Source organism: Sapajus apella, unplaced genomic scaffold, assembly GCF_009761245.1.
Source record: "Sapajus apella isolate SASKATOON/1434 unplaced genomic scaffold, GSC_monkey_1.0 scaffold154, whole genome shotgun sequence".
Taxonomy (NCBI): Eukaryota; Metazoa; Chordata; class Mammalia; order Primates; family Cebidae; genus Sapajus; species Sapajus apella.
This window is the reverse complement of record NW_022437094.1, coordinates 79,523-92,727: the sequence shown is the minus strand read 5'-3', so window position 1 is coordinate 92,727 and position 13,205 is coordinate 79,523. Positions and strand designations below refer to the sequence as shown.

Here is a 13,205-nt window from a genome sequence, read left to right as displayed (position 1 = left end):
TGTCGCTGTTGGTTTCTTTTATTGTTTTTTAGCGAAACACCGCTGATGTCTCTTGGCTCCCAAAAGCCCACAAGATCAAGTCCAAACACCTAATGCTTTTCTCCCAGTCACTCGTGGTCCTCATGTAGTTAAGCCACACTGAACTTCAGCTCATTCCCCGACTCCATTCACTTTGTTCACACTGTTGCCTCTGTAATGCCTTTTCTTCAATTTACCTGCCCAACAAATTTCTATTTATTCTTCAAAACTAGCTCAGAAAGTATTCTTTTCAATGCCTTTCATGTCTTTTCCAGGAAGACTGTCTCCCCATTTCCATGTCAACTTCACACATCTGTTTCATCATGTCATTATAAATATGTCTCCCACTAGTATCTGTCAGCTTTTTATCTTCAACATCTAAGATGGACCTTGAGACATTAGCGTATCCTTAATAAACAATTGAGTACAAAAAAGAATGGAAAACAAAGCTTTATCATCAAAAGGCTTGAGGTTAATACAGGAATACTTCAAAGGACTTTCAACATCCAAACTAAAAGTAGCTGTTTAGAATTATTTGTCAATATTGGAATTGGATGACAAAGAAACAAGGCTTAGATGTCCAGGACCAGAAATAGAAAAGTGAGGTTCTGAAGGACAAAATGGGTTACTTAAAAAGGAGATGTAGCTGTTGAATGGTAGAGGGGGAAACTTGAATCTCCACCACAAGCCAGATTCTCTTCACATGGCACTCAAGGTTCTCATGGCTTGGCTCCAGGCTTCGTTTTAGCTTTATATGCCACTGTTCACTTTCATGTGTCAAAATACTCTCTATAAACAGAATTCCTTTTTCACAAAACACACCCTTCTCTCCTTAGCTTCCATGCCATTGTTTCTAGGATTTCCTTCCTCTGCTGAAAATGTAGAACAACAGCCACTCTTCTAGTGTGACTTTCCATGACTCTCCACCTGGATTTAAGCTCTGCCTTCCCTGTACCTGCATATAACTTTACTTAACATCATTATTTTAACAGTAGCTAAAGATAGGCTTGGCACAAATCAGGCAGTGTAAGTTTAGAGATTAATGAATGTCAGTCAGTAAATAAGTAGGCACAGTAAGAAAGGCAGTGTTCCAAAAAGGGAGCAGTGGTAGTTCAAAGATCAAAGAGAGAGGTAAACAACTCTGGCTGACTCATGCACTCTTGGATGCTCTCCCTTTGAGCAGCGGCTAAGGCACGAGTTTCCTCCCAAAAGCGGCGGTGCCCTTCCTTAGTGAGCCTCCAACGGCAACAGCAAGGTCTTGCATTATCTTCATCCTGAAGGTTGTCTGGTACCTTCTCAAAGCTGCTCAGGAAGCAGAGGTTATAATGAATGGTGCTCTTCCAGCCATCTGGAGCTGTCCAGAAAAAGGGAAAATGGTGTCGGGTGAAACTGTAGATCTCCTGCACACTGAGGCCACAGTGGGGGCTCTTTCTTAATGCTAGGGCAATAAGGTGGCTACAATTGAGAGGGATCCGTTGCCAGGATTTCTCTTGGCTGTTGATTTGCCATAGGTTCTGGCTCTGGAAGCACTCCCGTTCAGGGGACTGGAAGGAGTTGTCCTCTTGTTTCTCAGCCTCCTCTTCTGTGAGCACAAAGTCATTAGGGGAATAGATATCTTGCTTCTGTATAGGAGACTGCTCACTGGAGGAAGATGACAGGGACTCTACCACTGTGACCTCTGAGCAGTTAGACTCTTCATCTGTTAGTGAGGGCTGAGGGAAAGGAGAAATGCTTGTCAGATCCTTTTTTCCACTGGGCTTTGGGGCCTTTTGGCCGCCAAGGGGGCACAGGATGTTGGGGTTCACCCATATCCACAGATTGGGTTCACAGTAAGGACCATCTTTATCAGGACTGGGTCTCCTCTTCTGAGGCATCTCTGGGGGCTTCATTACTCGGATTCTGTATTTGCTAAGGATCTGCTCAGGTAAGGAGCACTGGTCTGTGGTACAAGACAAAAATAACTCATTCTCCATGTCCCAGTCCAGCAGCCCTGGTACCTGGCCTTGGAGATTGTACCAAAATTCACGATCTTTTAGTTTTAACTCCATCTTTAGTGGAGAGATAGGTGGAAGGAAACTTCTGAAAGAACAGAATTCTAGCAGGCACTTAAAGTTGTTGTTTGGGCACCACTTTTTAGGTAGTATATCTCATCTAGAGAGCTTATTAGTTGGCCTCCTAGAAGTACTGAAGAAAGAGGCACCAATGCCTCACTGACTAGTGGTCAGACTTGGAGAAACCTCAGCCTTCTGGAATAAGGCTCAATACAAGAAAGTAATGAAAAAGAGCTTTTCACCAGAAAAAAAAAATTTAGGTTGAATTCTTAAGCTGTGATTGGAAGCAGAAAGTCACCTCGAGAGAACCCATAAACTTTCAGTTAGGAGCAAACTACGGTGACTTGCATAACAGGTGATTATCTGGCATATATTTCAACTCTTCATAAGTCCATTTAATGAAGAGACAAACATATGTATAGATCACATTATATTTCTGATGTCTAGATCACATTATATTTCACATTATATTTCCTTAATGGTTTAAAAAATCATTTCAGTCTTCAAATGCCTTTGGATTTCTGTTAAGTGCTTTCACATAGATGATCTCAACTGATTTTCATGGAAGCCCTGCAAGATAAAATAGTATTATTCACCTCATGTCACAGATATGGCAACTGAGATCATCATACACAAGTAAGTAGGGGAGCTAGATCCACAGCCCAGATCTTCTTTTTCACTATACCCATTGCCTCTTGATCATACTCAACATACGATATACAACAGGCAGCAATATGTGCAACCTGAGTTTTATATTAAGATGGTAACTATAAACCAGAACAGGGCCTCTATTATTCTCATACTGATGCTAGACTCTAACCTTGCTGCTATTTTCAATCCTTTTCTGGAAAACAGCTGGCTTTTCTCTCTCCAGGTCACCTTCTCAGGAAATAAATTCTGAACTATACTCTGAACAGTAGGACCAAAATGTAGCCATGATATGTAAGGTCCCAAAAGCCACAGAGCTAGTATTTCCAGTAAGTTCATGACCAGGACATTTGTAAGAAAAACAAACTGGCAATGTTTCCTTTAATCAAGTTTGCACAAAATCCATGTGTAAAGTATGTGATTCAATTAAAACCACTATATAGGACTATGTTGCAAACATATCCAGCAAATGTCAAAAGGAGCCATTGGAGAGGCACTTTCATCTCCATATGGTTTCCACACTCTCTGGTTCTCTTCTACTCTAAATAATCTTTCATACAGGTGGCCTGAGTGATCTTTGTACAGCATAAATATAAAATGTAACACAACAATTTTATCAACTGTTAATTCTTATTGAATGCTATAAACTCTCTATTTAACTCATAAATCCTCAAAATAATCCTATGAAATAGGTACTCTTATTATTCTTCCATTACAGAGCAAAAAACATAAGACACAAAAAAGCCTAAGTCATAGAGCTAGCAAAGGCTAGAGCTGACTTTCAAACATAGGCAGCCTGGCTGTAAAACATGTGCTTTTACCCACCATGCCAATCTTCTCCATTTTGGTATTACAACATAAAATCTTATAACTTAATGGAACATAAAATGTCTTTCAAATCTCATCTCTGCTTACCTCTCCAGGCTAAGTTAACACCCCATCTTTCTTGCTTCATACTTTACATTCCAGAAATACTGAAATGCTAGGATCTTCACCACACACCCTTGTTTGGCTTATGTTCCTTTGCTCAAAAAATTTGCTTAAAATGGCCTACTAATGCCTTGACTTAACTAACCTCTACTCATCTTTTTAAGACTACAGAATGCCTTCCTTAATGAAAACGCTGCTTCCATTTCCCCATAGGGAATTAATGGATCTCTTCCCTAGTGGGTACTGACCTTGGAAAAGCAGGAGATTAACCTGAAATATTTAGCCTATTATGCCAATAACAGAGAGCCTGACAGCATTTTAGTGCTTAGCAGTCTTTCATTCCTTAAGTGGGGGCTCTAGTGTTACAGAATTTCTCTTCCATCTTCACCTGGGAACATTCTCCAACCCTTAGATATTGGCTAGTAAAACCAGGTTATCACTATGTATTGTTTCTTTGGGCCTCATTTAGAAACATTCAGTATTTATGTATCGAGCATCCACCATGTTCCAAGAAGTATCTAAAAGGTCTGTCAGATGAGTAAGACACAACCCAAGAGGATATCACAGACTAATGGGGAAAGACAGAGAAGTAAAGAGAAAATTAAAATAGTGTGTGATGAGTATTTGACACTATAACAGAATAGCATAGAGAGGAACAACTTAACCCAGATAATGGGAATCAGAAGGGATCCCACAGAAGATATTACTTGAGCTTAAAATACATGTTACCCAGAAGCAGAGATATGGAGAATAGGCTAGCCCATACCAACGAGGTACACATTCAACGCAGTGTATATGCAAAACTCATAAACTCATAAAACTCAAAGCAAAACTCATAAAACGATTTGAGTTTTAGAGTAAGATGATAACCATCAAAAGATGGCCTCCGTTAGTCTCAAATATGTTAGAATCCAACCTTGCTTGTCTCTTAAGTGTGCTCCAAAAAAGGAGATGGGGACATTTTGCATGTACTCTGGAAAAATACTCAAACTCATATTTGTGAGTAGCCTGTTTCCCAGGTACCAAACTATCCCAAGTGTTGATATAGGCAAAAATGTCAGTGATTGATGAGACCACATGTTATAAGGAAAGAATTGTAAAACAACATGATAAGTTAAATCAGAAAAAGTGGTGGGAACTCATAATGACCTTAGAAATACCTTTTCAGCGTGGGCATGCATATGTATGCTCTTTCTCTGTCTTAAACACACACACACACACACACACACACACACACACACACACACACAACGATATGGTTTGGCTTTGTCCCCACCCATATTTCATGTTGAATTGTAATCCCCAATGTTGGAGGGAGGACATGGTGGGAAGTGATTGTATCATGGGGATGAATTTCTCCCTTGCTGTTCTCATATTGAGTTCTCACAAAACCTAGTTTTTTTGAAGGTGTGTAGCACGTCCCCTTTTGCTCTCTCTCTCCTGCTGGCATCTGAATATGTGCTGGCTTCCCCTTCAACTTATGCCATAATTGTACATTTCCTGAGGCCTCCCCAGCCATGCCTCCTCTACAGCCTGTGGAACTGTGAATCAACAGAACCTCTTTTGTTTATAAATTACCCAATCTCAGGTAGTTCTTTATAGCAGTGTGAGAATGAACTAATACATCCAACAACAGGAGCAGTAGTAGAAGTAGAGCACTACTATTGCCTGCCTTCAATTTTCAAAAGCATTTCCGTGCCCAGATTTGATTCCCACTCAAAGGACTGATAAGGAGGGCAGCTGATACACATTTTGGGGCAGAAAAAAGTTAGTGATATTAATAAAGGCTTTTGTTACAATCAAAAATGCTTCCAAGAATGTCAGAGCAGTGTTAAAAGGATGAAAAGTCACCTTAAAGGGGCTTTCACTATCAAATTGTAACTTTTTGACCACATACGTTATAATTAAAACTACTTTAGTCTGTAATATGCTATAAGTACATGATGATACCCTTAAAAATAAAAAAGGTAGTTGTGGGCTGGGTGCAGTGGCTCATGCCTGTAATTCCAGTACTTTGAGAGGCCAAAGCAGGAGGATTGCTTGAGGCCAAATGTTTGAGACCAGCCTGGGCAACACAGGAAGACTCTGTCTCCAGAATTTTTAAAAAATCAGCTGTGCACGATGGCATGCACCTGTAGTCCTAGCTACTCAGAAGGCTGAGGTGGGAGGATTGCTTCAGCTCAAGAATTCGACACTGCAGTGAGCTGTGATGGCACTACTGTACTCCAGCCTGGTCAGTGGAATAAGATTCTTTCTCTTAAAAAAAAAAAAAAAAGGTAGTTATAATGAAAAGAAAATGCCATAGGATATTTAAGATTTGTTGCCTTTATGTATGAAACAGCAAATATTCATGGTTACTTTTTTCATTTTAAGTATACGTCTTTTGTAAAGCATAGATATGTGCTTGTTTCTATCAATGGGCAAACAGGAAAGAATACAGGAAAAACAATGAGTAAGCTATATGTGGTTCCAGAAAAACAGGTGCAATATCAATGGCAGCTGTGTATAGTTGTATAGGTTGCATACAGCCCAAAGGGGCCTGTGATGGTGAATACAAAATGTCAACTTGATTGGATTGAAGGATACAAAGTATTGGTTCTCGGTGTATCTGTGAGGGTGTTGACAAAGGAGATTAACATTTGAGTCAGTGGGCTGGGAAAGGCAGATCTACCCTTAATCTGGGTAGGCACCATACATCAGCTGCCAGTGCAGCTAGAATATAAAGCAGGCAGAAAAACATATACAAAGACTAGACTGGCCCAGCCTTCCAGCTTACATCTTGCTCCAGTGCTGGATGCTTCCTGCCCTTGAACATTGGACTCCAAGTTCTTCAATTTTGGGACTCGAACTGGCTTTTTTTGCTCCTCAGCTTGCAGATGGCCTATTGTCAGACCTTGTGATAGTGTGAGTTAATACTTAGTAAACTCCTATTTATATATGTGTATACACACACACACACACACACACACACACACACACACACATATAAATAAAGGGATAGAACCAATAGGATATATGTATATATGCGGACAGAATAAATAGGAAATATATATATACACACACACACATATATATGTATGTGTGTGTACAATTGGCATACAAAATTTAAATACATATACACACACACAAATATATCACCTAATACTAATATTTAAATGAATATGAATATTTAAATACATATATAAATGCTAATATTTAGATACATATATATTTAATATATATTTATAAATACATATGTATTTAAGTATATATATTTAATAAATACTAATGTTTAAATACATATATATACATACATACACATGTATAGATTTGTGATGGCAGTACTTGCATCTCCACTTGTGTGTGTGTGTGGGGGGGTGTGTATCACCTAATACAGATTTTGGTATCAGGAGTGGTTCTAGAGGAATGGAATATTAAGTATGGAGTTCTTTAATTGGTTTTGGGGTTTCTGGAGTTGGCTACTTAATATGATTACACCCAAAAACATAAGGACTTTACTTCTAATAGTATGGCGAACACTGATAGTCCTTGGCATGAACTGTTTGGAAAGTTATGCAAAATAAATGCATTTGACACTCCTATTCACTGCTCGTGAATACCAAGGAGTTAGTGACTCTACACATAATACCTTCAACCATATGTGGAGAACCAAGGGACATAATGAAGCTGGTTAGTTGCTCCTAAGTTCAGTGGACAAAGTGATGAAAGAAAATGATAAACTCAGGGATTCTAACTCCTGGCTTCAGAAGCAGATATTGAGCCTCAAATCTGCTAAGAATGCTCTGAGTGAGAACCTTGACTGCTCTAGATAAAGAGCTGAAATTGTGGAAAAACAGACACAAGCTCTTATCACATGAGTGACTGACCTGCAACAAAAGGTACATGCCCAGCCTCACTAGGTGTCTACCCTTGAAGTGAGGGCATTGATTGGAAAAGAATGGGACCCTGAAACTTGGAATGGGAACGTGTGGGGAAACTCTGATGAAGCTGAGGACTCTGAGTTTGTTAGCTCTGATGAACCTTTTTTGCCAGAAGAAACACCTTCCCCATCCCCAGTAGTGGCAACATACCCTCCCTGACCCATGCTGCCATCAGCCTTTCCACCTTTGTCTGAGGAGATAAACCCTTTGCTGCCTGAGGCAACAGTGATGGCCTCCCCTGAGGCAGTTGCCAGGCAAGATAATGTTGATTCTCCTCAGGAGCCACCCTCAACATCCCTGTTTGCTTCTAGAGCTATAATTAAAGTCTTGTTGGGCCCTTAGACGTGAGGTTGAGAGTGTGATCCATGAGGAGATGTGCTACTCTCAAAAAGAATTGCTTGCATTTTCTACTTTATAAAAGCAGAAATCTGGAGAACAGGCCTGGGAATCAATATTAAGGGTGTGGGATGATGGTGGCAGGGACATAGAGTTGGATCAGATTAAATATACTGATTTGAGTCCACTAAGTAGGGACTCAGCACTTGCTATTGCAGCTCGGGGAGTTAAAAAAGGTTCTAACCATTTATTTGCTTGGCTAGCTGAAATATGGATTAAAAGATGGCCCACTATGAGTTGGAAATGCCTGATCTCCCTTGGTTTAATATAGGGAAAGGGATCCAAAAGCTTAGGGGGATTGAGATGGTGGAGTGGATTAGTCACTTTAGACCTACTTACCACAGCTGGGAGGTTCCAGAAGATATATCCTTGACCAATGCCTTGTGAAATAGATTTGTGATGGCAGCACTTGCATCTTTGAAGAGCCCTGTAATTGCTCTTCTCTGTATCTCAGATCGAACAATGGGAACTGCAGTCACTCAACTACAAAATATAAATACAATGGGAATAATTGAATCTCTAGATGGCAGGGGCCAAGTGGTGACCCTCAACCATCAAAGGCAAGGTGGGAATAGCTACTGTAATGGACAGCAGGGGCAAAGCACCAGTTAGAATAGACTGACTAGTGTAGAGCTCTGGCATTGGCTAATTAATGATGGTGTTCCTAGAAGTGAAATTGATAGGAAGCCTACTGCATTCCTACTTAATTTATATAAGTGGAAAACTTCTGAGTCAAAATGACAAAAGGCTAATTTGAATTATAAAAACAGAGAATCATAGCCTCTCAATTTCCAGACTTGAGCCAGTTTACAGACCCAGAACCCCTTGAATGAAAGGGAGGTTGGGTCCTGTTGAGGAAGGACCCCATTTATACTGGACCCCATAAATACTGACAATTTATGCTGTTAATCTTTCTCCCATCCTTCCCCAAGGAGATCTCCGGCCTTTTACCAGGGTAACTGTGCATTGAAGAAACAGAAAATGATCAGACATTCCCAGGACTACAGGACACTGGCTCTGAGCTGACGTTGATTTCAGGGGATCCAAAATGTCATTGTGTTCCTCCAGTTAATGTAGGGACTTATGGATGTCAAGTAATTAATGGTGTTTTAGCTCTGGTCCAACTTACAGTGGGTCCAGTGGGTTCCCGGACACATCCTGTGGTCACTTCCCCAGTGCCAGAGTGTATAATTGGCATAGGCATACTTAGCAGCTGGCAAAACCCCTACATTGGCTCTGTGACTGGTTGAGTGAAGGCTATAATGGTAGGAAAGGCCAATTGGAGGCCATTAGAGCTGCCTCTATCTAGAAAAATAGTAAACTGAAAACAATATTGCTTCCCTGGAGGGATTGCAGAGATTAGTGCCACCAGTAAGGGCTTGAAAGATGCAGAGGTGGTGATTCCGAACACCTCCCTATTCAATGCTCCCATTTGGTTTGTACAGAAGACAGATTGATCTTGGAGAGTGACAGTGGATTATTGTAAGTTTGTCCAAGTGGCGATTCCAATTGCAGATGCTGTACCAGATGTGGTTTCATTGGTTGAGCAAATTAACACATCTCCTGATACCTGATATGCAGCCACTGACTTGGCAAATGCCTTTTTCTCCATTCCTGTCCATAAGGTCCACCAGAAGCAATTTGCTTTCAGCTGGCAAGGCCAGCAATATACCTTTACTGTCCTACCTCAGGGGTATATCGACTCTCTGGCTTTGTGTCATAATTTTATTTGGAGGGACCTTGATTGCTTTTTGCTTCTGCAAGATATCACACTGGTCCATTACATTGATGATATTATGCTGATTGGATCCAGTGGGCAGGAAGTAGCAAACACACTGGACTTAATGGTGACACATTTGCATGCTAGAGAATGGGAAATAAATGTGACTACAATTCAGGGAACTTCTGCCTCAATAAAATTTCTAGGGGTCCAGTGGTATGGGATCTGTTGAAACATTCCAAGGTGAAGGATAAGTTTGGCCCCTCCTACAACCAAGAAAGAAGCATAATGCTTAGTGGGCCTATTTTGATTTTGGAGGCAACACATTCCTCATTTTGGTGTGTTTCTCCAGCCCATTTATTGAGTGACTCAAAAGGCTTCCAGTTTTGAGTGGAGTCCAGAATAGGAGAAGGCTCTGCAACAGGTCCAGGCTGCTGTGCAAGCTGCTTTGCCACTTGGGCCATATGACCCAGCAGATCCAATGGTGCTTGAGATGTCAGTGGCAGATAGGGATGCTGTTTGGAGCCTTTGGTAGGCCTCCACAGTTGAATTGCAGCAGAGGCCTCTACAATTTTGGAGCAAGGCCATGCAATCTTCTGCAGATAACTACTCTCTTTTTGCGAGGCAGCTCTTGGCCTGTTACTGGGCTTTGGTGGAAACTGACCATTTGACTATGAGTCATCAAGTCGCCATGCGACCTGAACTGCCTTTCATTAACTTGGTGCTTTCTGATCACTCTAGCCATAAAGTGGGTCATGCACAGCACCATTCCATCATCAAATGGAAGTGGTATATTTGTAATTGGGCTTGAGAAGGTCCTGAAGGCACAAGTAAGTTACATGAGAAAGTGGCTCAGATACCCATGGTCTCCGCTCCTGCCAACCTATCACGGGATTCATGGGTCCAGGAATCAAGAGGTGGAAGTGGAAGTGGCACCACTTACCATCACGCCTAGTAATCCACCAGCAAAATTTTTGCTTCCTATTCCCATGACATTACGTTCTGCTGGCTTAGGGGACTTAGCTCCAGAGGGAGGAATGCTGCCACCAGGAGACACAACAATGAATCCATTAAATTGGAACTTAAGATTGCTGTCTGGACACTTTGTGCTCTTCCTACCTTCAAGTCAACAGGCTAAGAAAGGAGTTACAGTGTTGGCTGGGGTGACAGACTCGGATTATCAAGATGAAATCAGTCTTTTACTCCACAACGGAGGCAAGGAAGTGTATGCATGAAATTCAGGAGATCCATTAAGGCATCTCTTAATATTACCATGTCCTGCAATTAAAATCAATGGGAAACTACAACAGCCTAATCCAGGTAGGACTATAAATGGCCCAGACTCTTCAGGAATGAAGGTTTGGGTCACTCCACCAGGAAAAAAACCACGACCTGCTGAGGTGCTTGCTGAAGGCAAAGGGAATACAGAATGGGTAGCAGAAGAAAATCATCATCAATAGTAACTACAACCACATGACCAGCTGCAGAGTTGAAGACTGTAATTGCCATAAGTATTTCCTCCTGTTAAAAACATGTTTGTGCATGTATACACTTTTACTAAGAAAATATCTTAATTTTATTTCCTTTTTCCTTTATCATGTGACATAAGATTTGTTGACTTCATATCAGCATTTAAGTATTGTTAACTTTATGTAACAGTATGTGGGTTGGGGATTGGTGCATTTCCAGTTGTACGAAGGACAGTTGTATTATATTAGGCATAATTATAACCTTATTGTTTTTATTTGAAGATTATTTATGATCTCAGGAAATGTGTATAGGTTCAAGTTGACAAGGGCTGTACTTGTGATGGTTACTACTGAGTATCAACTTGATTGGATTGAAGGATGCAAAATATTGATCCTGGGTGTACCATGAGGGTGCTGCCAAAGGAGATTAACATTTGAATCAGTGGGCTGGGAAAGGCAGACCCACCGTTAACCTGGGTGAGCACCATCTAATCCGCTTCCAGCTCAGCTAGAATACAAAGCAGGCAGAAAAACATGAAAAGACTGGACTGGCCTAGCCTCCCAGCCTACATCTTTCTCCTATGCTGGATGCTTCCTGCCCTCAAAGATCAGACTCCAAGTTCTTCAGTTTGGGGACTTGGCCTGACACTCCTTGCCTCATGCAGAAGGCCTACTTTGGGATCTTGTAATCATGTGAGTTAACACTTAATAAACTTCCCTTTATATATATATTTATCCTATTACTTCTGTCCCTCTTGAGAACCCTAATACAGTGCCCAATAAGAGAGCATGAAATTCAGCCCGAGCTGAATTTTTCTGTTTTCCAAACCACGTGTTCTGGTTCTGGAGCTGTGTCAATCCCAAAGTGGTATCTCTTTTTAATTCACACAGAGGAGCCATTCAGTCACCATGTGGCCAAACTGTATCCTCCTAGACAGGGCATCTTGATTCTAATTCACACATAGATCAGCAGCCATGTATACTAAGAACTAGGAAGACAGATGAACACTGATGGTCACAAATAATAATCACATAGAAATAGGTCCAATAGGGTGTTTCAAGATGATTTACAACACGATTTAAAGAAAAGAACTACCTAAGAAAATTCAATCCCTTATCTTCTAAAAAATGAATCCTTTCAAAAGTCCTACTAATTATAACAAAATATGAATAAGGAATACACAAACCTGAAAATATAGCAAAAAGACAGGACAGGATAATGGGTACTAGCAAACATGTGCAAATTAAAGAAGGCTTCATTTTTGTTAAAGACAAGTGGCCCAAAAAACCCCCTGTGTGACGGATAGAAAATTAGTACCATGAGATAATAAATAAAACATTGTTATTAAAAGGACTTTAGTCAACACCTTATGGTTAAATCATTTTGAACTACCCAGTCATGTCTTATAACCCCCTTGTCCCAAGAATCAATTTAGTTGGTAACCTGTGTTATGTTACCTTGGCATGTCTGAGATGGTATTTCTCTTTTCTCTCAGTTGAGTAAGATTATTGAAACCCTAGGAAAATGTAAAAAGGAATAAAATTACTGAAATCCTGGAAAGATAAAATAAGTTAGCCCAAGGAAGAAAAAATGCAAGCCTGGAAATAAAAAGGAAATAAACCTGTGGTGTTCATATTTTAGAGTAACTTTCAATGTAAGTGCATGGATATATTTTTAATCATTGTATTTGTGTAGATTTCATATACTAGTCAAGTGGTCTGAAATGTTTCAAAAAAAGCCAGTTCAAATTTGTAACTGCAGTTACAAATTTGAGCTGGCTTTTTTTGAAAAATTTAATTCATCAAATTAGTAACCAATGTATAGATGGTCAATAAAAACGAATTTAATAAAATTGAGCAGTAGGCAAAGTACAGGTAGTAGTAAGTATTTATATCCACTTAAAAAAGCCACTGGACAACAAAGAATCTATGACAAGGTTTATTATGTTGACACTATTTTCTTTAGCTTCTCTCTCTAGCAATCAGATTAACTTTTTGAGTTTTTGGAGAACTCCTCAGCATTCTCACATGCACCAAAAATGACAGAGTTCAA

The 13,205-nt window shown here is 40.3% G+C and overlaps 1 protein-coding gene across 1 annotated transcript; it reads right to left on the bottom strand.

Moving 5' to 3' along the window:
* Positions 1 to 453: 453 nt before the first annotated feature.
* On the bottom strand, positions 454 to 2,375 carry FOXR2 (forkhead box R2). The gene has a single exon (XM_032266085.1). It carries the CDS (start codon positions 2,064 to 2,066, stop codon positions 1,131 to 1,133), a length of 936 nt encoding a protein of 311 aa, XP_032121976.1. The 5' UTR covers positions 2,067 to 2,375; the 3' UTR covers positions 454 to 1,130.
* Between the last annotated feature and the right edge of the window lie 10,830 nt (positions 2,376 to 13,205).